The sequence below is a fragment of the Lasiosphaeria miniovina genome, assembly GCF_030549165.1.
Source record: "Lasiosphaeria miniovina strain SMH2392-1A chromosome Unknown B0T26scaffold_6, whole genome shotgun sequence".
NCBI lineage: Eukaryota > Fungi > Ascomycota > Sordariomycetes > Sordariales > Lasiosphaeriaceae > Lasiosphaeria > Lasiosphaeria miniovina.
In genome coordinates this window covers 3,522,583-3,545,355 of record NW_026848225.1, presented here as the reverse complement: position 1 = coordinate 3,545,355, position 22,773 = coordinate 3,522,583, and the positions used below count along the sequence as shown (strand labels likewise).

The 22,773-nt window shown below is 55.4% G+C and overlaps 8 protein-coding genes across 8 annotated transcripts; 5 read left to right on the top strand and 3 right to left on the bottom strand.

The window, feature by feature from the left end:
* Positions 1–412: 412 nt before the first annotated feature.
* On the top strand, positions 413–1,750 carry B0T26DRAFT_679360 (phosphatidylserine decarboxylase-domain-containing protein; the record flags this gene model as incomplete). Its single annotated transcript, XM_060440349.1, has 2 exons — positions 413–1,421; positions 1,488–1,750. 2 exons carry the CDS (start codon positions 413–415, stop codon positions 1,748–1,750), a joined length of 1,272 nt encoding a protein of 423 aa, XP_060293334.1.
* A 1,551-nt stretch (positions 1,751–3,301) lies between these two features.
* On the bottom strand, positions 3,302–4,703 carry B0T26DRAFT_723856 (RTA1 like protein-domain-containing protein). The gene is made up of 2 exons (XM_060442645.1): positions 4,159–4,703; positions 3,302–4,077 (listed from the first exon to the last, which is right to left on the bottom strand). Exons 1-2 carry the CDS (start codon positions 4,355–4,357, stop codon positions 3,362–3,364), a joined length of 915 nt encoding a protein of 304 aa, XP_060293333.1. The 5' UTR covers positions 4,358–4,703; the 3' UTR covers positions 3,302–3,361.
* A 167-nt stretch (positions 4,704–4,870) lies between these two features.
* B0T26DRAFT_861260 (uncharacterized protein) lies at positions 4,871–6,595 on the top strand (the record flags this gene model as incomplete). Its single annotated transcript, XM_060447747.1, has 5 exons — positions 4,871–4,984; positions 5,115–5,146; positions 5,369–5,542; positions 5,633–5,882; positions 5,991–6,595. The coding sequence occupies exons 1-5, from the start codon at positions 4,942–4,944 to the stop codon at positions 6,593–6,595; spliced, it is 1,104 nt and encodes a 367-aa protein (XP_060293332.1). The 5' UTR covers positions 4,871–4,941.
* Positions 6,596–7,004: 409 nt separating this feature from the next.
* Positions 7,005–9,500, bottom strand: B0T26DRAFT_652064 (Six-hairpin glycosidase-like protein; the record flags this gene model as incomplete). The annotated part of the gene is made up of 2 exons (XM_060438332.1): positions 7,005–9,161; positions 9,225–9,500. 2 exons carry the CDS (start codon positions 9,498–9,500, stop codon positions 7,005–7,007), a joined length of 2,433 nt encoding a protein of 810 aa, XP_060293331.1.
* A 1,211-nt stretch (positions 9,501–10,711) lies between these two features.
* On the top strand, positions 10,712–11,491 carry B0T26DRAFT_652539 (uncharacterized protein; the record flags this gene model as incomplete). Its single annotated transcript, XM_060438377.1, has 3 exons — positions 10,712–10,787; positions 10,883–11,034; positions 11,129–11,491. Coding segments are annotated over 3 exons (591 nt in total), but the record flags the coding sequence as incomplete, so codon positions are not given.
* On the top strand, positions 11,465–13,718 carry B0T26DRAFT_723817 (UDP-glucose,sterol transferase). Its single transcript, XM_060442644.1, has 7 exons — positions 11,465–11,739; positions 11,853–12,113; positions 12,175–12,283; positions 12,359–12,709; positions 12,770–13,133; positions 13,189–13,327; positions 13,395–13,718. The coding sequence occupies exons 1-7, from the start codon at positions 11,643–11,645 to the stop codon at positions 13,574–13,576; spliced, it is 1,503 nt and encodes a 500-aa protein (XP_060293329.1). The 5' UTR covers positions 11,465–11,642; the 3' UTR covers positions 13,577–13,718.
* Positions 13,719–16,987: 3,269 nt separating this feature from the next.
* On the bottom strand, positions 16,988–19,460 carry B0T26DRAFT_743262 (cytochrome P450; the record flags this gene model as incomplete). The annotated part of the gene is made up of 5 exons (XM_060444229.1): positions 16,988–17,000; positions 17,426–17,618; positions 17,710–17,765; positions 17,826–19,094; positions 19,195–19,460. The coding sequence occupies 5 exons, from the start codon at positions 19,458–19,460 to the stop codon at positions 16,988–16,990; spliced, it is 1,797 nt and encodes a 598-aa protein (XP_060293328.1).
* A 1,923-nt stretch (positions 19,461–21,383) lies between these two features.
* On the top strand, positions 21,384–22,569 carry B0T26DRAFT_652199 (uncharacterized protein; the record flags this gene model as incomplete). Its single annotated transcript, XM_060438347.1, has 4 exons — positions 21,384–21,585; positions 21,670–22,177; positions 22,264–22,362; positions 22,440–22,569. Coding segments are annotated over 4 exons (939 nt in total), but the record flags the coding sequence as incomplete, so codon positions are not given.
* Positions 22,570–22,773: the final 204 nt, after the last annotated feature.

Sequence of the window (22,773 nt, the reverse complement as noted above, 5' to 3'; positions counted from 1 at the left end):
GACAGAACAAGATTGCCAACGCAACGGCCCTGGCAGTGGCTTGAGTGTAATGGTCTCCTGGTCTCAGAGTGTCCAATGAGCCGGGGCCTCTTCCGCACAACTCTTGAGCGTTTGCAGAAGACCCAATAAGAGTCTCTGACTTTAGTCCTTGTGGGTTGTTCTCTCCTAACATGAAAACATCCATAGAGCGTTGCAGGTCACGTAGCACTGTGGAAAGGCGGAGGACTAGCCCCGGGAAATGGTGTATATGAAGTCAGACCTGCGCTCGGTTCTGGAGTTGGATATTCTCCCCACACTTTCATGCTCTCTCGACTGCTTTGTGCTTCAAGTTAATTGCCAGCGGAAACAATCAATACCTTGCGCCTTACACTGCCTTCTAGTTATTCTTCTCCCCAAGTACAGCTCGAGCAAGATGTCCACGCCTCAGGTTATCCAGGACTTCTACACTGTCCTGGGACAGCTTGGGGGTCAGGATGCGCTTGATGCGACCGTTGCCGCGGCTTTGTTTCTGGCCAAGGACGTCTTGACCGATGCGGGGATCACTGATGGCACGAGCTTCGTCAATTGGATAATCACATCTTTGCTGCAATGGGTCCCGAAGGAGAACTCTGAGTCGACTGAACTTATGCAGCAGCTCATCATCTTCTATTTCGTCCTTGACCAGGCTCCCCTTGGCCTGGATCAGACCCAGATCTACCCAAACTCGGTTGGCAATGGACTGACCCCTTTGTCGGCATGGATCGTCGAGTTCGCCGATGCCTTAGGAACTTGGTTCAACGACCCTCAGTCGCTGACGTCAGATTCGTTCAAAACCTTTGTCAACTCCCCGCTGTATCGGGTTTGGGAATGCTCAAGCCCGGATGGCTCCGCGTTCAATAACTTCAACCAGTTTTTTGGGCGCCAGCTTGCAACCCCGCGCAAGGTCGCTGGCCCGGGCGACAACAAGACGCCCGTGTACCCGGCAGACAGCCACTGGGACAACTTCTTCGCTGTCGACAGCGGCTCCAACACATGGATACCCGCCGCAGACGGCGACCCAGAGTCCAAGGGCTTAATCACAGCCAAGGGCTGGACATGGAGCGTCGGCGCTCTCCTGCAGGACAGCCCCTACGCCAGCTCCTTCGCCGGCGGTGTCTGGGTCCATTCGTTCCTCAGCACCTTCAACTACCACCACTTCCGCTCGCCCGTCTCGGGCACCGTCATCGAATCCCGCGTCATCCAGAATGCCGCATACCTCGACGTCACCGCCACAAATGGCAAACTCGGCGCTCGACGCGGCATCAAGAAAGGTGTCAAGGCCGGCGATGCAGGCGTTCAAATCGTTGCCCAGGACCAGTCGGGTTATCAGTTCCTGCAGACACGTGGCCTCGTCATAATCGACACGAGCACTAGCACCGAGGGTGACATTGGGCTTGTGGCATGTACGTATCCCTCTATTCTTGGTTCCCTTGATTGGGTATCTATGGGCTGACACTCAACACAAATAGTGCTCCCTATGGGCATGGCTCAGGTGTCGTCCGTCATCCTGACTGTCAAACCGCAGCAGACCATTGAAAAGGGCGGAGAAATCGGCTTCTTCCAGTTTGGCGGGTCCGATATCGTGACTGTCTTCCAGGCCAAGGCAGGGTTTTCGAACACGGACCCTACCTTCTGGAATCAGGCGACATCGGTGGATGAGAAGGGAAACCCTCTGCCGTATACCTTTTACGGCACTTCACTCATCGCGAACCCGTCATCAAAGGCCAAGTAACAACTTGCCCCCAGCGCGTCTAGCCAATGTCCTAGAGGGCAGGCAGTTTTCCCTTTTGTAGCGTTCTTGAACGACTTGAACGACTTGAACGACTTGAACGACTTGAGCGACTTGAGCGACTTGAGCAACGTTGATTTATATAATGTTCCTATCTGAGTACCTAACGACTGCGAATATGAAACCTGTCTTTACCTGCAACTGAATTTAACATGAATCCAAGCTCTCACTCTGCATTGAAGTATTCTGTGAAAGTGAGGCGCCATTTTAGCACGTAGTCATGCTGCCGAGGGATGAAATGTGTGTTGGATCACTGGCTTAAAGTGCCACTACCACAGTGGAGCATGAGGTCCAAAAAACCGATGGTTCCAGAGTACATTTGAAGAGTAGCAAGGTGCCCGAGTGCCCCTGCTCCTGTCAGAAAGAAGGGTCTGGATTTCTAGGTGTGGCTATTCGAGCTGAAGTGTGGTCATGGAAGCTAAACTGACGAAATTAGTTCAGCTAACAAGGGCCACCATCTGCCACCCACGTTGCCACGATGCACAACTACAAGAAAAACTCTCTAGCTTCGCCAGGGAGTCACAGATCAGACAAGCAATATAATCGCGCAGTTGCAACCCTATCAGATTTACAGAATTTAGTGTGCCGTGTATCTAACAGCTTCGATTTACGGGCCCTGAAATTGGGGACTGTAGACGCACTTAATCTTGGCCCACTCAGTTATCCCAATTCTGGGGCTCAGTTCACGTGCCGAGTTTTAGGGTAAACAAAAGGTGGTAAATGCGAGCCCTGTCCTGGGGTCTTATGTACTGGTATATGCTAGGCTAGCGTATTTGAGGCTGGTATATCACGTACTAGTGTTATTCTACTTGTATAATTCTACGTGCTGGTATACTGTTTACCACGTGAAATCCACATACTAGTACATTGCGTACCATCCTCAAAATCGATCTGGGATGTTATATACCATCCTGTGCCGATGTGCTAGTCTACCCCGTGGGCGATATCTAGGCCACATGAGAAATTAGGATTATTACTGTGTTAAACATAGCTTTATCACCTAAAACTGAGTCTTAATAAGATCCTAGGTATATTTAGCGCACACCTTCTCGCCTATCGGCTTCTAGGTCCAGAGGCCTTCGTGTCGCTTGGCTTTTCCATTACGATGAAAACTTTGCAAAGGCTCCCCTTCTATCGAAGCCGCCCCCGCCCCCCAACATCCGAAGGACACCCCCCCTGGAGAGCATCCTCTCAATAGCCTCCTCAATAGCCTCAATAGATTGATGAAGGGGCCAGAATATGTCCATATGCTTATATTCTATATTCTAATCACAATTGCCGAGCGGGATAGATAGTGGCCCAGAACCAGGCCCGCAATCGTCACCAGCTGTAACCAACTAAAACTAAACCTTTATATCCTCCAGCTTTTTATGGACTGTAAAGCCGCCCATTCCTTCCGTGCAATTATTAAGCCCTGTGCGTTTTCTCGGCTCAGAAATCCACATGCATGCGCACCCGCCAAAGCATGTGACTAATCTTGACATTATTTGACATTCTGTAACCAATCTATCCGCACCCAATCTATGAACCTCTATACCGTTTCTATTAGGGGCTCTACGCATGGGCAACCGAGCTGTCCTTGGACAGCATCTCGATTCCACTGCCACGGCTTGACAGCATCTCCATGCCGCTGCCACGTTTGCCCGTCTGAGACACGCCGAGGTCGTCGACGTAGAAGATGAAAAAGATGGCCATGACAGTGGCCATGAGCACGGCATCAAACATGTAGAGGAAAATCTCGTGCGAGATGAGGAAGCCCCTGTTACCCTGGAGGTATTCAACCACGCGAAAGAGGCTTCGTACCATGATGACAGCGCTGACAACGTACAGGACGGTCAAATGGCGCTTCCAAGGGATGGGCGTCTGTCGGGCAGCATCGTCTTTGGCTTGGCGGAAGCGGAGGTGGAATGCGACGGTGGTGACTAGGAAGAAGCCGAACATGCAGATCTGCACGAACAAGCCGGCGATGATGATCTTCTCGCCAATGTCGTAAAGCTCCAGAGTGCCGGCCGCCTGAATTCCACCGCCGCCAGCCTGCAGGAAGAACGACAAAACATCGCCAATGACAAACATTTTCGTCATCCATCTGACGGGAATGATGGACAACGGCTCGGCGTGCAAGACCCGGATCAGCCGCCCGAGAATCATGTAGATGGATGCCGCGTAGAGAGCCGGCGCGACGAGAATGAGGATCGCTTGGATCACAAACGCGCCGATGGCTGCGTCGTCAAAGTGAGACCATATCCGACCACAGTAACCAACTGCTTGAACTGCAGACCGAGGAAGACACTATCGTCAGCAACTTGCACCTACCCCGACAACTGGGCAACTCGGGGATGGTAGGTACACACAGAAACCGCCGACGGTAAAGGCAGTAAAGTAAAATGAGCGGTGGCGGTAAATACGCCAAACATGGAGGAGCGAGAGAATGAAAAAGACGCCGACGGCAGCAATAGCAGCAGGCAGCGAGACTTTGTATCGGTATAGGGCGAAATCTAAGGATTCTGCTCCCGCGGCCTCGGCGCCGGGGGAGGCAATTGGGGCGGCCATCGGTGTCGGTAACCCGAGGCAAAAATTGGGGCTGCCGCAGTGTGGCTGGCCGATGCAGATTGCAGAGACTCCGGGGTGGCTAGAGACAGGGAGGAGGGCCAGCGACGGAAAGAAAAAAAGCGCTAGCAGAAAGAATTTAAAGGGAATGGAAACGGAACTTAGCTGATCGTTGGAAAGGAGAAAGGAGCATGCGAGAGATATACGTTTTGGTTAGCGCTGCCGAGCTTCTCGCTCGGAGTATGCCGAGAGTTGACGTTCAATGCCTTGCATGAAAACCTTGAATCATCCCGGCCAGATGAGAGTATCCGACAAATGCGTTGAGTGCTCGTATCTAAACGAGGTGGAGGCGGTGGCGTTGCGAAACAGGTGGGGCCGGGATCTGGATTTGCACAAGGACCGGGGATTTTACACTAGCCCACGTTCGCGTTTATTGGGTGGAGCCCTGAGGGCTCGTATCTCTCGTATATATCGCACCCTGTCCGAAAAACCCGAAGTCCCCCACTTCCTCCATTCCGCCTGCCCTGCCCATGGGAATCCATCTCGAATAACGTTACCAGCCTCTGCCATTGCCAACCCGAACGGACATGACCGGCACAAAACGCAAGGGACACCACAAGAGCCGCTTAGGTAAGACGCCTTTTTCCCCTTTTGCAATTGAGCGCACCTTGAACACGGAAGAAGAAGAAAGAAAGAAGGAAAAAGGCGTTTCTCCGTCCTTGACCCTTTGCTCCTCTACGCATTGATTAACAAGGTGTAGGTTGTAACAACTGCAAAGCTCGGAAAGTCAAGGTGCGAATTTTATATCGTGGCGCATTTTATATTGTGGTCTCATGCCCCAAGCCGTTTCCAAGGAGCAGGCTGCCGAAGCAGCCAGATCGAGATGCTGGTGTTTGGTGTTAGAGCAACCTATGTTCCGGGCGCCCGTCTGGCCATGAACCATTGCTCCGTCTCAACGATCCGACACAACTAGCAAAAGCCTTCGCCACTAACACGCCATGGTGTCCCCGACAGTGCGATGAGAACAAGCCATCATGTTCGAACTGCATCAGGCGTCAAGTCGACTGCGATTTTTCTCCAATCGGAACTCCGCAGCCGCGTGTGTCTCCTGGGGGCCTTAATATGACGGATTTAGAGCTGCTGCACCACTACTCCACCGCCACGTACCTGACCTTGGTAGAGAGTCCAGTATGGCACCCTCGTTATTCTACCCTACCCCCCCCCCCCCGCTGGACCTACGATCGAGAAAGCTAACCGCCCCATCTCGGTCTCAAACAGACCATGAGAGAGTTCTACAGGAAGACGGTCGTGCAGGTAGGGCTCAGCTGCGACTACATCATGAGGGCCATCCTGGCTGTGTCCAGTCTGCACCTCGCCCACCACCGTCCGGAACGGCGAGATCATTACCAGGCCGTGGCCATCGCCCACCACCAGGCCGCGTCGCAGGCCGCCATGCTGCTCATCTCGGATGCGACGCCCGAGAGCGCGCAGATGCTCTTTATGTTCTCGGTGCTGACAACCTACTATGGTGAGTGAGCCTTGAGAACAGACTGATTACCTCTTCCCATCCCTCCCCCCGTTCTCGCTTGGCTTTCCATGGCCCTCCAGCATAGCTCAAGCTCACTGGCAAATTCAGCTCTGGGGTGGCCGCGCAAATCTGGTGATACCCTCCTGCTTGCGGATTCGGGGTTCCCCGACTGGGTGTATCTGACCCGCGGGACAAAAGGCTTCATCGACCTGGCGGGCGTGCCGAACGACGGACCGCTGGCGCCCTTGTTCGCGCACTCCACCAACCGCTACATGCTGCGCGAGGGGCCGGAAGCGTCCGACTCGTCGGCGCACCCCGCGCTGACAGAACTTGGGGACGTCTTTGCGCGGCGGCCGCTGGAGGAGGGCCTGCGCCAGATCTACGTGACGGCGCTTCGGGAGCTGAAAAAGTCGTTTGGCCAGGCACAAGCATACGCAGGGCAGTACGAGATGACGGACGCCTTTACTTGGATCTTCCTAATGGCCGAAGACCTGCTGCCGCTGCTGCGGACGCCGACCCAGGAGGCCGTGGTCATCTTTGCCTTCTTCTGCGTGCTGCTCAAGAAACTCGACGGCCACTGGTGGATGCAGGGCTGGGGCCGGCACCTCATCGCCCACTCGTATGGGCTGCTGGACGAGGAGGGACGGCTGTTGATTCGCTGGGCGGTAGAGGAGATTGGTTGGGTGCCGCCGTCCGCGATGGAACGCTTGTGAGGCAGCGCAGGCTTCTTGGGTTTCTCGTCTGTGTACTCTCATCAGAACTGATTGGTTTCGTGTTGCTCGGTCACCCAAGGAAAGTAATGCTAGGAAGAAGAAGAAGAAGAAGAAGAAGAAGAAGAAGAAGAAGAAGAAGAAGAAGAAGAAGAAGAAGAAGAAGAAGAAGAAGAAGAAGAAGAAGAAGAAGAAGAAGAAGAAGAAGAAGAAGAAGAAGAAGAAGAAGAAGAAGAAAAAGAAGAAGAAAAAGAAGAAGAAAAAGAAGAAGAAAATTGACAATTTTAATAACTAATACATACATGGGAATTAAATGGCCACCGGGATGACGATGTGAACGACATGAAAAAAGGTGAAGCGCGGCCTCCTGTCAGGCCCGCATCCTAACTTGCGTACACCAGCTAGCTCAATTTCAAATTCTTGACTGACGAATGCTAATCTTTGAACCGCCCTTGACGGTAAAAGTTGTGCCGTTGACAACGGCACCATTCACCGTGAACTTGGACTGGCTCACGGGGACCAGCAATGGCAACGGGACTGATACTGTTCCCGTGGTGCCCGCGGGGCCGTCCACAGACATGGTCAGGAGATCCCCACAGAATCTCCAGCTGACCGCAACAGCGCCGCGAGGAGTGGGCACCTTGCCCTGGGCAGAGGTGAGGCCAATCGCCTGAGGGTCCACGGCCCACTCGGCCCAGCCCGGCTTGCTCGGCCGGGCGCCCAGCACGAATCGGCTCAGCGCGGCCGTTGGGCCCGCGCTCCACCCGTGGCACAGGCTCGTGGCCACACCGAGTGCCGGGCGGCCAGACTCGTCCAAGGTCTCCCAGAAGCAACCAGTGTAGTTGGCGTTTCGGGGATCCGCCATGGGCGCCCACAGCGAGTTGAGCAGCTCCCTGGCGGCGCGAGAGTTCTGCGAGCCGAAAGCCGCGCGGAGATGGTACGCCGACGCGTAGGGACTCATGTATCGCTGGAATCCGCGCCCGAGGACTCGGCGCGAAAAGGCTAGCGGGCCCTTAGGCCCGGCAAGCCCCGTCGAAAGGGTTGAGAGGATGGACTCGGACGAATGGGATGGGTCCACATTGACACCGGCAAGGATGGCGATGGCGTTGGAGTCCTGGCCAAAGCCGTCCCGGACCTTCTCGGAGTAGACGTACGCGCTCAGCTCGTCACTCCAGAGCTGCTTGTCAATGGCCGACCGCAGCGCAGCGAGACGGTCTTGGTAGACAGAGATGTCGACCCCGGCGTCGGCCAAGAGCCCGGATGTCTCTTGGAGCGAGTACGCGTAGAGGACGTTGAATTTGGTGACGACGCCAGACTGGGCAGGGTCGTAGTAGTTCCAGTCTCCGCCAAACGTGGCGTCGCTGAGGCTGAAGAGGCCGCTGGGCAGCAACTGCGAGTGCGACCAGTCGAGCATCCTGACCACCCTGGGCGCCCACGCCCGCGCGAAGGCAACATCGCCCGTGTGCATGTACACCTGCGAGACGGCGGTGAGCAGGTTCCAGGAGTAGCCGATCAGGCCTGTCAGGTTGACGTCCAGGGGAGCTGACAACGGCCCCTGTTGAATCTTGACCGTGGGCGTGAAGAAGCCTGGCGCGGCCTGGTATGATGCGAAAAGCTCGAGGGCGCCCTCGATGAACTCCAGCCCGTGGGTGCTGGCCAGGGCGGCAGAGCCTGCCACGTCCAGGTCTCCAGTGTATGCGATACGGTCTCGGCGCGAACCGTCAACAGACACGGCGAGAGGGTTGGTGCCTGCTAGGAAATCGCCGAGGCAGCTCTCGTCGGTTAAGGAGTGCTGGTAGGTTACAGCGCCCGCGGTGTCGGTTGCGACCAAGTCTCTGAAAACAGCCGTGTGGCCAAAGGAAGCGCCGATGCCGTAGGAACCGTAGAACTTTGAGAACTGCGCGAAGCTGAGCACCTGCTGGCCGTTGATGTGGACAGCAATGTCGGCCATAGCGGCCTGAACATGTACCGAATGCCATGTGCCAAGGGCGAGGGTCACGTTTGAAGGTACTGTCGCCCTGGTGAGCTCGGTGTTTTCGGTTGTCGATCCCACGTAGGCCGCGATTGTCCTCGCTCCCACGTCAACTGACAAGTAGATGCCCGAGTTGAGGGTGTCGGACAGCACGCTGAACCCGAAGCCGCCAGCGAGCGGCTTGACCTTGAAGTCGAGATTGTAGGCCGTGCTGGTGACAGCAACCAGGCCTGCGTTGGCCTGAGGAGCGAGACTGCTGATCAAGGCACCCTCGCCGGTGATCTCCCAGAACTGGGGGATCGAGTTTTTGGGGATCTCGCTCAGCTGAACGGTCCTGGCGCCGACCGTCCAGATGTCTGTGATGGAGCTGTCGGAGCTCCTGAATGATCCGGGGAGCTTGTCGAGGGGAGTCGTGTGGACCGTGGGGACGACGCCAACGTGCCGCAACGTCAGCTCGCCGGGCGACGACAAGTTTAGCTTCTGGTACCGAAAGCCTCCCTGGATGAGGCGGTTGATTACTTGGCCCGGGGTAGTGATGTTGTAACGGTTTACGCGGTAAGAGTCCATGGCGGCTGCGAGCGGGAGGGGACCATCGCCCTAGTGGCCGGGGCTCGGTTGGCAGTTCTCCTAGTCTAGTAGCGACGGGGGGGCAGAACGCACCATGTACAAACTCAAGGCGGCCTTGGTCTCGGAGTAGGTCATCTCGAAAACCGACGTGTCGCCCGTTGCGCTGACGGCCTCAAAGGCCGGGATGCCCTCTACCTCGGCCCCATAATCGAGAACGAGGATGCCGCCCACTGTTGTAGTTGACGACAGGACGATCGGTCCATCGTGCGCCGTGATAAATGGAGCGTCCGGTCGCAGCGGATGTGGGTGTGTCCGGGTAACGGCGGCACCTGCGATGGCCGCCAGGCCCAGGGAGATCGGCCTGATCATGACGTGTCCGAGTTGATGCCGTGATTGAAGCACGGATGCGATGGGGGGAAGAGTGGTTGCGGAAACGGCGCAGCTGAGGGCGAATGACTCGCGGCAATGTAGACAGACAACTGAGGTTGGGTTCGAGTCTGTTAAAATACATCAGTGTAGACTTCTGAATACGGGCCCCTCGGCATTCCCAGAACAAAGAGGACGGAGATTAAAGTCTTCCAAGCTAATCCGTGATCCAGGTCGTTACCGAGGCAGACTTCACATCGTGAGCAAGCGATGGGGCCAAGAGCTTCAGTCGTCGCACGGGACCGAGCTATACGACAGAACCGAGGGAGAATTGGAAATGCCTCTGTTCAGGGTTCTCCCTGCAGACACATTGGCCTGCACCCATCGGCATCAGCCGTCCCCCCCTGACGATGGCCCCATAGCAATCGCCATCAAGATGTGAGGCCAACGCACGCGGGGAGGGCTGAGCGAGCGGACAAGGGATAAAACTCCACAAGCGGGTATGTGTGCATTGCGGTGCAGTAGCGTGTGAGACTAGGGCGCTTTTAGAAGATTCAACCCGGAGAAAGATACGACAAAACGAGGCTAAGCGAAGCTTGAAAGCCTGACTCATCCATGATCGGAGCTAGGGTCATCCTTTGCAGAAAACCGGGCCCCGCTAGTCTCACACGCCCCGCACCCTAGTCTCACACGCCACCGCACCCTAGTCTCACGCGCCACCGCACCCTAGTCTCACGCGCCACCGCACCCTGGTCTCACGCGCCACCGCACCCTGGTCTCACACGCACCGCACCCCAAGTGTCAACGCTTAAAGTCGACGTTACCCCATTCTTGGTTTTTCTAAATTCTCGCCAGGTTGAGAGCATCGCTAACGCCCATCCTTCTCCTCCATTCACTCTCCGAAAACCAGGGCACCCGGAGCAGTGGCTGCAGGTTTATCGGCAGCCTCGGAAACATGGCTGCAGCCGAAAAGGCAGGCCACATGCATATTAACAGCCAAGTGGCGCTTGACCAGCCTCCACCCTACGAGCTGCATTCGAGCGGACAGTTTCTGTCTACCACAGCAGTGGTCGCGTGTAAGTCGCCCACCTTACCCACCTGGTGGCCGGAAGCAAGCTGCTAACCAGGGGCCAGTGGATGGCACCCTCAACGTCGAGCTCTCGTCGCCCAATGCCAGCGAGCTGCGCGCGCTATTACCTGCTGCCACCCCTACCCCGCCCGTGCGGCCAGACGCGCTGTCCGAACCCTACCTACACCTCAACATTGTGATTCACGTTGTGGGAAGTCGAGGTGAGCATACTCCGTACTACCCAGCGACTGGACTGTCATCAACTTCAATCCGTATGATGCCTCTAGACGCTCAGCTCTAATATCTACGTACGTAGGTGATGTACAACCATTCATCGCGTACGGTACCGCTCTGCAACGGCACGGTCACAGGGTGCGCCTTGCCACCCATGAATGTTTTTCCCAGTTTGTCCGGGACTCGGGTCTCGAGTTCTATTCGATCGGGGGCGATCCCGCGGAGCTCATGGCGGTAAGATGGGAGCAAACCCCTGATGGCGGCCGCGTGTTGTTCGCTAGCTGTTGGTGAACAGGTGCACGCCGCTGACTTTTCGCGCATGATATAGTACATGGTCAAGAACCCTGGTCTGATACCTTCGTTGGAGTCTCTCCGTGGCGGTGACATCGGCAGCAAGAGGCGCATGATCGACGAGATGCTACGGGGCTGTTGGGCCTCCTGCGTTGAACCCGACCCCGAGACCAAGCGTCCTTTCGTGGCCGATGCCATCATCGCAAACCCCCCAAGCTTCGCCCACGTTCATTGTGCGCAGGCTCTCGGAATACCTGCGCACATCATGTTCACCATGCCGTGGAATGCAACCCGAGCCTTTCCCCATCCGCTAGTCAAAATGAGCTCGACAGACATCGAACCCGGTACCGCAAACTGGCTTACCTACGGCCTGGTCGAGCTCATGACTTGGCAAGGGTGAGTCAGATCTTCCTCCGGCACGGCGGTCAAAAAGAATAGCTGGGCGATGGTTGCAGCAGAGCTGACGCCTGGAGCACACACAACACAGCCTTGGCGATGTAATCAACCGTTGGAGGAAGCAGCAGCTCGAGCTGGACAAGCTATCCGATTCTATGGGGCCCTCCATTACCACCTACCTGCGCATACCGCACACGTACTGCTGGTCCCCCGCTCTGGTTCCCAAACCGACGGACTGGGGCTCGGAGATTGGTAAGAGCAACTAACTCCTGCCAAACGTCGCCGTAATGCAATTACAAGGGACGAGCCGGGCGACTTCTCATGTCACTGAACAGGTTCAGTTCCGCTAACGACGTCAACAACAGATGTCTGCGGGTTCTTCATGCGCGACGAACCGAGCTGCACCCCTCCTCCTGACCTCGAGAGCTTCCTTACCCAGGGGCCGGCCCCCATCTATGTAGGTTTCGGCAGCATCGTGCTCGACGACCCGGCGCGTCTTTATAGGGTGATCATCGAGGCAGCCAAGCGGTGTCGAGTCAGGGCCATCGTCTCCCGCGGTTGGAGTAAGCTGGGGGGCGACGCTTGCAACACGGTCGACGTGTTTCACTTGGGAGACTGTCCTCATGGCAAGTACGCTCCCAGCAAGCAGTCCGTGGTGTTCAAATACTGACGGTGGCATACATCTAGAATGGCTGTTCAAGAGGGTTTCGGCAGTCGTACATCACGGAGGAGCTGGCACAACTGCATGTGGCCTTGTGAACGCGCGACCAACCCTGATCGTACCTTTTTTTGGCGAGTGAGTCCGCACGAACCTCTCTCTCTCGCCTCTCTTCCGTCTCCACCAGACAAACTGACTGGGCTCAAATACCAGCCAGCCCTTTTGGGGAAGCGTTGTCGCTGCAGCCGGAGCTGGTCCAAAGCCGATCCCGCAGAAGGAGCTCCAGGTCGACAACTTGGCCGACGCAATCAGGTACATCACAAGCGCAGCCGCATACGATGCCGCGAGCAGACTCGCAAGCCAGATGCGTCACGAGTCTGGAGTCGACGCCGCCGTCCACTCATTCTATTGGAACCTGCCTCTTGCGGCTCTTACTTGTGATCTCATCCCGGAGCAAGTGGCGCGGTGGTCCATGACGAAGCATGGGAGGACGGTCAAACTCTCTGACACGGCTGTAGCCGTGCTCATTGCTCAAAAGCGCATCCAGATTGGCCAGGTGAAGCCGTACGTCAACCCCTAAACTCCCCTAGTCACCGAGCCACACTGTTCACATGGAATTGGCAGCCTACGTACCCGAGAATACGACACTGACGTCCGCCGGTGGGATCCGCTGTCTGGCGGAGCCGCGTCAACCCTGGGCACTGTGACCGACTTTGGCCTGTCGCTAGGTGGACTATTCATCGACCCTTACAAGGCATACAAGCGAGCTGCGGCTGCTGGCGGCCATGGTTCCTCAGCTGCCGCCGCCGCACGTATAGCTGGTTCGAGTGCCGGGTCCATGACGGGAGTGCTGACCAAGGGCATGCTCGTCGATATGCCGCTCGCACTGGCCGAGGGCATGAAGAATGTTCCGAAGCTCTACGGCGAGGAGGTGCCGGATCACGGCAAGGTCACGGACTGGCAAAGCGGTGGGAAGGTCGCGGCTAAAGTAAGGTGAACTCCGTCGTCAGCCAATCGGCACATGTCCTGACTTGGGGTGGTAGACCTTCGGATCAGGCTTTTACCACGGCATCACCGGAGTGGCCATGCAGCCGTGGGAAGGGGCGAAGAAAGAAGGTTTCAAGGGCTTCCTCAAGGGAGCAGGCAAAGGCACGATTGGTTTAGTCACCAAACCTGGAGCAGGTCAGTATCTGTGTCCCTTTCCATCGGCTACCCTTTGTCAAGTCAGGTCTGATGCATATCTCGGCAGCACTGTTTGGGCTGGTTGGATACCCGGCGCTTGGGATCGCGAAGTCACTTACGGCTAGGAAGGGTGTGGAGAGAGCCATACTCGGCGCGAAAGGCGCGCAGGTTGACATTTGTGCATCGCATAGAGCCGGAGATCAGGATATTGCTCAAATCACGGCGCGATTTGAGAGCTTGTTTTCATAACGGGCTGTGCCCGGTTCGGGATCCTGGGCCGCCGTGCCGGTTACCCTCGGATGCAAGTGGGGATATGGCTGGGAACTGACCTGATTGACGGTCAATGAACTTGTAGATATAATAGCCCTAGAACTAGAACTCAGTGTATCAATTCTGTCGTTCGCGAATAGTAGACTTGACGCTGACAAATTTCTCCGCAGGAGTCCACTAAAGCAATAGCCGCTATGGCGATAATTGAGAAAGACGCTCATCTTATTAGACCAGATGACCTTCTTCTAATCCTCTAGAGTTCTTAGCCCTTGAGGCTCCTCAAAACAAAAAAGAACTAGGGCTTGAAGCCGTAGCCAAGCTCTATAACGTCGCATCTTCGACCCTCCGTGACCGACGCACTAGCAAGCCTGCACGACGCGATATTCTATCCAACTCACGCAGTTTAGCGGATCTGAAAAGAGAAGACGGTAGTTCAGTATATTATTGAGCTATATACACGCGCATTTACTCCTCGATTACGTATTGTAGAAGATATGGCCAATCAGCTACGACACGAACGTGAGGCGCCTCCTGTCAGCCAACGCTAAGCACACATCTTCGTCAAACGCCAACCAGAGCTCCGTACGCGTTATACACGTAGGTACATTTACCAGAGGGCTAAGTGCGAGGACCCGAGGTTATTAGCGACTGGTTTGCCCTCATACGGAACGTCAAAGCCAAGTACGGCATCGTGGATGCCGGCATCTACAACTTTGACGGGACTAGGTTCTTGATGGGCATCATTCGCAGGCATGGTAGCCACGACCTCTGATGGCCGTGGCAAGGCAAAGCTGGCTCAGCCTGGCAACAGCGAGTGGGCAACGGTGATACACGCAAAACCAGCGGTGTTTTCGTCTACCCTATAGATAATCTTCCCGTCACAAAGATTATTGAGACGACTCAAGGAGGCTGAAATGGCAGAACTTGGGAGCCGAAAACAGGGGGTCGAAAACGGGGCCTCCAAAAAGTGGAGAAAATGCAAAGGCACTCCCAATAAGCAGAATTTTATATTAACGTTTTTATAAGACAGTTCCTTGTCAGTGGCCTCCGTTTAGAATAGGCAGCAATTTTACCTTGGGGGCCCTTGTCCACAGCATGCACACGAGTCTCAGCACCGCGAAGGATTCAGCCTCTTCGTGCTGGCGAGCATGAATCGTGCATATTAGCGAAGCAGGAGGTTCTGACTGCTAACGCTAAGCGAAAGAGGGAACAAAAGCGAACGAAGCTGAGCAGTTCCTCCCCCAAGCGTATCTCGCCCAACTATTGCAGTCGTGTGCAAAAGTAAACCCCCCATATTGTGAGGGCCTGGTCCTCCAGGCCTCCCAGACGCTCTGACTAATCAGACGCCAGCCGGGTGGATCCACCCGACCAGCCAGAGGGATCCACCCAACTGACTAATGGAAGCTCGGCCAGAGCCCCACCTTGAGACGCCCTGGAAGAATCTCGCGAGGGGAGGCTTTTGAGCTTCTTTTCCCTTTTCCCTTTAGTTTAGAATCTTCGTCTATAGCGCCCAATAGAGGAGTTCCGCCCTCATTCCAAGCCGGCCGTGACAATAATAATAATAATAATAATAATAATAATAATAATAATAATAACTTAATTGCCTCTTACTCTATCTTTAAAAATATCTTTTCTTATATCCTCTAAAGTAGGTAATACTTTATTCAGACTTAAAAACCAATTTACTACGTTGCTTTTAAGTTGTCCTAAATCGTCCGCATAACTTTGAGTCTAGGTCTTAAGTTGTTGTTGATTGTGGTATAGTTGACGGTTTTCTTCTTCGATACGCTGTCTCATTATTATTTCTGTTTCTGTTCTGGTTCTTAACTCGTAAAGTTCGTAATAGAGTCTCTGATTCTCCTCTTTAAGGTTGTCGATCATGGTACGGAAGCTAAGTTCTGATGTAACTGACTAGTAGGATTCAGTTAGCCAACAAAACAGCAGCCCGAGCGATAGGATGAAAATAGTCGTGCTCTCGCCAAAATCCCCGAACGCCAGCACCGACGCAAACGCAAACGCCGCCACGAACGTCCCCAGACTAACCAGCGTGCGCTTGAAATTCCCCACCTGCAGCGCGCGCAGCTGCGCCGTCATCTCCCCTAGCAGCCGCGCCATCATATTAATCTCCCTCCTCTCCCTCTCCTCCCCCATCCCATTCCCACCCGGCCTCGCCGCCAACGGCCGTGCAAGCCCATAAGACAACGCCCTCATCAACACGTGTGCCCGCTCCGGCGGCACGTGGAACTAGTTGACGCACATAAGCACAAAATACGCGTCGCGCTGGAGCTGGCGCGAGACGCCGCGGCTGCGCGGCTGGCGCGTCCGCGCGCTGCACTGCCCGACTTGGTGCAGTTCGAACAGGGCGGACGCGAGCGCTGTGGGCGGGGACCCTAGCTAGACGGAGGTCGATGCCAGGGTGTTGCGGACGGCTCGCCAGAAGTGTCCGCCGTGGCTGGATTCGAAGGGAAGGCTGAGGAGGACGGTAAGGGGGAAGACCTGTTGCGATGGGGGGTGGTTATTAGCTGTGGTTGTTGTGGTGGAGGGTGGAGTGGGGGGGTTGGGAAACGTGCCCACGTTGCCACGATGCTGATGGCCGTTTGGGGCGGGTTGAGTTGCGCTCCGCCTATGCAGATACGCTCACATCCTGTTGTTCACCGGGCAGGTATGTGGTTAGCAAGGGAACGTGTTGGACGGCAAAACACCCTGGTGATTTGAACACAACTGTGTTTGGTGAGTGGTGAACTCACCCTCCGGCGTGATCCGAAATACGGTTCGAGCTGCGAGAAGTTGTTCGGCACTACGCTGCGATCCCACAGCCGGTCGATGGGTCCCGAGAACAGGTAGTCTTGGAGGGTCCTGTTGTCGACGCCGCCGACGGCGTAGTTGGGGATGGTCCAGATCCTTATGATCTCCTCCTTGCACTCGTCGCCGTCGTATGCTGCGGCGAGGCCACTGGCAACGCAGAGGACGCACAGCCGGGTGGTGAGTCTTGGGGGGCGCCGCCGTCGCTGCCGAGGGGCCATGGTTGTTGCTGGGGTTTGTTTTGGATCGCGATATTAGTGTGGTGATTTATCAGTGAAAACAATCACAGGACTTCCACAAGATTGAGATGGCAAGAAACCGACGTGAGAATAGTCCACAAGTCGTCAAATCCAGCGCAACTTCGAGAAACGTTTTGAAAATACCCTACTCTCCAACTACACAGAGCAAGCACGGACACAACACCCGTCTTGAAGGCTGGCCGCTGTCGGCACTCAGCTGCATCCCGGATTCCAGGGGTACGTCTGAGAGCCTTGTGGCGGCGTGTGGCGCCTGCAGTCTTATCATTCATTAGCTATCAATGCGGGCGCGGTTCAGCCTTACGGGCATATTTGCTGCTGCACGCAGCGATTATCGGGGGTTTCTGACTGGGCGACAATGACGAGAACGGAACATGGAGCCTAGTGACGGGATTCCGCCTCGGAGCGCTTAAGACAGAGTGGGTTGGCCAGGTTCAGACATCCCCGACCCTTCGCCTTGCGAGAGAGCCCAGCTATAAGCCATTTACCTGACACCGCCGGCCTGACTCTTGGTTCCTACAAAGAGGAAGTCGAGAAAATGTCCGAATTTCTCATGCAACTTACACTGGTCTGGTGCCTCAATCCCAACTTTCATAAGTTATCCTAATTGCTTACAAAAGGCAACTTCCAATTTAACAGAGTCATCCTTTCTCCAGCGGAGGAGCCTTCCCTTGGTGAGTCGAGACCCGGTCGGTACCTGTGGCATCTAATTATGATTTCCCCATGACCGAATGCATCCGATCATAGTCAGCACCGCCAAAACTCTCACTCACCCGCCTCCCTCCGCCTCACACGAGCCGGGATTTTACCTTTAGGTCTCGCCACGCCGAGGCCAAACCGCCAGGTATCACGCACGACCTGGTCCGTCAAGATGTCCATGTCGAATTTGGTCACGAGAATGGCAACGGTCGAAAGAATGACCGTCTTCGACAGGAAGCGGCCTGGACACATGGATGGGCCTCCTTTTTTGGGGGGGTTTTGCCGAGTTAATTAGCTGAAGACGACAAAGTAATTCGGAGACAGTACAGAAAGAGAACAGCAAAACTTAATTACCTCCATACGGTATCCAAGACCCATCCAGTCCATCCGTGGAAAACCAGGGTTTTTTCCTTGCCTCATCTTCTGCTCCTGCCGAGGCCATTTTATTTTTGGTAGCAGTAGTGCCAGACCTGATGATGGGCTTGCATTCGGGCCTTACGGGTCCGCTCGACGGATCGGCAGGGTCGACGATGAACCTGTCGGCCCAGAAGGTGTTTAGCGGGTACAGGCCGCCCTTTGTGTTCCAGACGGCCTCGTCCATGTGGGCGATGACGGTGTTGACGAGGGCGATCTTGGTGCGCGGCAGCCGCCACTTGCCCAGAGAGACGTCGCTGTGCGGGGAGCTGAACATGAGCAGCACCTCGACGTGCAGACGCAGAGTCTCGGCGTAGCAGGAGCACAGTAGGGGCAGCTTCCACAGCCGCTTAAAGTCGATGGTGGTTTCAGTTTCGGGGCTGTCGAGAGAGAAGTCGTGCTGCTCCTCCAGCTCGGAACGCACACGCTGCAGAAGCACAGGGTCACGGAAGATGTGACTCGCCATCATCATGGTGGCCGAGATGGAGTTGGACACGGACCCCCAGAGCATGCCCAGGTCGTGGGCCGAAAGACTCTCGCTGTCCATAAACCCGCCCGACTTGTTCCCTCTATCGCCACCAGACTTGGTTTTGATCAACATCTCGCGGTGCAGATGGCGGATGATCTCGGACCCCCAGAAGGGATCGGCATCACCACCACCGTCTGCCACGCTGCCGATGCTGTCCTCGCGGAACCACTGGCGGGAGTAGGCATACCAACGGCGTATCTGAGCCTGCAGTCGGGAGCGAACACGATATGGGCCCGGCACGAGGAAGGACGGCACCTTGCGCACCAGCCACGGCAACCCGTCGTCAAAGACCCACAGATCATCAACGAAACCCGGATTGAGCTGTAGCAGTGCCGGGCCGAATATGGTCTGGATCAAGGCAGTGCTGACGGCCTTGCCGAAGTAACTGAACATGTCGTCGAGCTGAGTCCACGCACCGCCGGGAATAATCTCGGCGGGGTCGTACAATAATTGCGCAGTTATCATATGCGTGAAGCGACGGGAGGCAGCGTCCAGGTTCGACCCCGTCCAGGCCTTGTGGTATGCTCGATGGAGCAGGTGGTCGATACGTTTCTCGGGCGCCACATTGCTTCCTGGCAGCGGCTTGGCCGACAGACCCGAGTCGTCATCGGCATAGGGCACAAGACCGGCCTTGGGCATGCCGAACAGATACCGCAGCCCAAAGTTGTACAGAGACATGGGGCTGGACAGGTCCTGGTGTCGCATGATGCGGGATATGGTCTCCCGCTCCTGGAAGATATAGAGATGACGACCCAGGAGCGTGATCTTGGACGACGTCAACCTTCCATGGTATAATCTGTAAATGTACCAATACCAGGCACGGCAGGGTTAGTCTCGATGCATGTAATTACTTGTCTGAGTGAGATGCCGATGAAAAATGAAAAGAAGAAACATACGTTGCTTGGCGTATGAACTTGCCTGTGTCGATGACAAAGGACGCGATGTTTCCCACATAAGGAATGAAGGCCGGATACGCGGGTGGAAGCTGCTCTCCCCCGGGTTCGGCTGCAGCCTCACGCCTGCGTGCACGGCGGTAGTGAATAGTGGACCAGGTATGGTGGATTAAGATGGCGGCGACGACGATGAAGACGGCGGCGATGTAGTACTGACGGGGCTCAACGACAAGAGACGAGAAAGCGGGACTGTTGACGGCCAGTGCCATGGTCACCATCAGACGTCACAGATCTGTTCCTGCGAGATGTCAAGGAAGATGGGGATGATCAGAGATTGTCGGCACAGCTGGACGGAAAGAGGAGGATGAGGCCACAACGACGTATGATCAGATCGGACGGGACTTGCATTAATACGGAATCTACCGTGAATCTGTCGGTCTCCTCTAGGCTGCCCAATTTCTCTCAACCGAATTGTCAACAGCCGTGCCTGGCACCACAGCACGGCTGCTGGCCAGGCCAGGCCAGGCCCGGCCATTAAATTCGCATGGGATTCGTCCACATCAAGTTGGTATCCGCAAAACAGGCGCAGGACGGGTGAGTCTTACTGTCCTGCCCTTTTCTCTTTATTCAGTCTTTGCCGCTGGTCGGCAGCGTCCACAACGCCAACCGCGAATATTTGATTTGTCTGAGCTCGACGTTCCGGTTACGGCATCCGCAACGACCACCAGATGAGGAAAGAAACATGGCCATCTCATGATGAGTAGACGGAACCTGGTGTTGACGAGTCGGTACTTGTGACGGCATATTGTCGAGTCGGTACTTGTGACGGCATATTGTCCACTTTGCCCCTGAGCAACATTGAAAGTTGTAGTTGAAGTTGACCAGGTTGGCAGACAAACGAATGCCGAAATTCGCAGGGCTTGATGGCTGCTTCGGATGCGGCGGGCAGGCGGCGCAGACTCTTTTTATTGACGCCGTTTGTAACCATTTTCAATGTTGGTTGTGCAGCAACAGGTACCGCGCCGCCAAAAACGCTATGGGTTCACTTTGCTTTGCCGCACACCCAATCGTCCCATCGGCCCTTTTCGAAATTACCGTTCTCGGTACCTTATTCATTGCTGGGTGGGTTGGGAAAATGGGGCGAAGATCTGGGGCAATTACACCCACACGGTACTGGTTCCAAGGCGGAGGCTCGGGCCAAAAAAAGGGTCGCCTTCCCCAGTGACTAAGATTTGGATTCGTTACGGTGCCAATCCCTTTACCAGGTGCCGTCCTTCACCCTACAGATCAGTCTAGCTTCGTCAAATACCCTATATAGCGCTAAAGACACCTCAGTTATCTGCTTGTACTGTGGAAGATTGGCTTGTTGACCAGGCAGCTGGCGATACCAGTCTAGCCCCTTTCAGACATGACGTTCTGGGCCTTGCACTGGGGTGGCACTAAGGAGGGTGACCTTTTTTTTTTACCCGAGGCTTCGTACTTCCCGTCCCTACCTAAGGTACAGAAGCAACCTTATCCGAGCCGTATAATTGGCCGCGGTCTGAGCGTTGCCAGCACTCATGCAACACGGCTGTTGGGGGGTTGGGGCCCGTTGACGTGCAGCGCAGCGGACTGGTGGTGGGTGGCCGTGCCACAGCTGTTGGGACGCGGGATGTAGGACAGACAGCCAGAGAAAGGGAAGGAGAGCGGATCATGTTTGCATTCACTGCAGTGCCGTTCTGATGACACCCTATGATACAAACCAACAAACGCCGAGGCACGGCAGGATAAAACTCTGCGGCGCAGTGGGGGGTGGGGGGCATTTTCATTCGTATTTACTCGCTCGTCGCACGAGATAAAAAGAAAGAAAAAGAAAAAAAGGAAAGAAGAAAACGCCACCCACTGGTCAACACTCAACAGGGACATGGAATGATAGGTAATTAGTCCCGAAGCCCCGCTCTTCTTGGGCTTTCCATCTCCGAGTCCATGTTCATGTCCATTACTATAATCTTGTCTTGGCTCAACCTGCCTCCTCACCTGCCTTGCTTGTCAAACCCCCACTTGGGGTCACCCACCCAGACAGGCTGTCATTCGGACCTGTCGCCCGCGCCCCAGTCCGTGCTCACTAAGGTTGTTCGTACTTGCAGAAGCACTTTACGGACTCGGAACCCGAGCTGCAGGCCAGCCAGCCAGGCATAGGCCCATCATCAGCCATGGCCTCCCTAATCCCCCCGGGGATGGACCTGTGCATGCTCCCGGCCGCCATAGCGCCACCAGGGGAGACGTACAACTTTGAAAACCCGGAGTCGCTGGCGGCGGCCACGGCGGCCCTCGACATCCTCTTGTTGATCCTGACCTATCTGTTTGCCGGCGCACGGCTATGGCAGAACCGGCACCGGTGGAGAATGTCCGACTGTGAGTTTGTTCATACGACATGGCATTTAATAAATTACCTACCTACCTTGGGTATCATGACTGACGAGGTGAACACGAACACAGACATGACAATGGTGTCCTTGGCCATCTACACGGGCCTCACGGGCATCTTCATGTCCCTGCATCAGTACAACCGCCACCAATGGGACGTGCCGCTCTGCTGGTTCAACGGCCACTACATGAAGACACTATACGCCGAGATCCTGCTGTTTGGCGCCACCCAGTTCTTCTCCAAGGCCGCCATCTTCCTGCTGTTCCGCGAGCTGTTTGGAATCTCGGTCACCATGCGCCGCGCCGTGTGGGTGGGCATAGCGGCCAGTTTTGTTGTTTACGTCTCCTTCATTCCCGTGGCGAGCTACTTCATGGCACCCAAGATGGGCCATACCTGGGACGCCCTCCCTTTCGAGATGGAGAGCGGCATCGCCCTGCAATCCTGGGGCATCGCTATCGGCGCTTCTACCGTCCTGCTAGACATTTATATCTTTTTCCTGCCGCTGCCCGTGCTGTCCCACCTGAATCTCACTCGCTCCAGGCGGATGAGGCTGATTGCCGTCTTTTGTACCGCCCTCTTGTGAGTAACTATATACCTACGATTCTCATATAAACAAACCTAGTATTGATTAGGAACATTGCTGACGCTATCATCTTGGGTATTAGTGGTGTTGCTGCTAGTGTCCTGGCACTGGTCTACCGGGTCAAGCTCTTCCTGAGCTCGGACGACAACACGTGGGGCCAGGCCCTCATTGCGATTTGCAAGTAAGTCAACATAAAACACATGTACACTCCCAGACATGACACGGTGGATGTTCTGATTGACATGATAAAAAAAACAGCCAGGTCGAGAACAGCGTCGCCATCATCGTGGGTTCAGGGCCGGCCTTTTCCGCCTTTCTGCGGGCGCACGTCATGGGTATTAGTGATGGGTCATGGTGGACCAAAGCTCGCTCGATGTTGCGCTCGACCTTTGGCGGCACCGCCAACTACAGCTCCAACAACAGCGGGGGCGGTGGTGGCACCAGCGACAAGAACGGCTTCTCCTTTGGCGACAACTACCAGACACAAGAAGACAGGAAGTCACAGATCAGCAGGCAGCAGCAGCAGGGCACCAACAACAGCAAGACACCAAGTTCCCGCACTAATAACACAACAGTGAAAGGCGGACGCTCG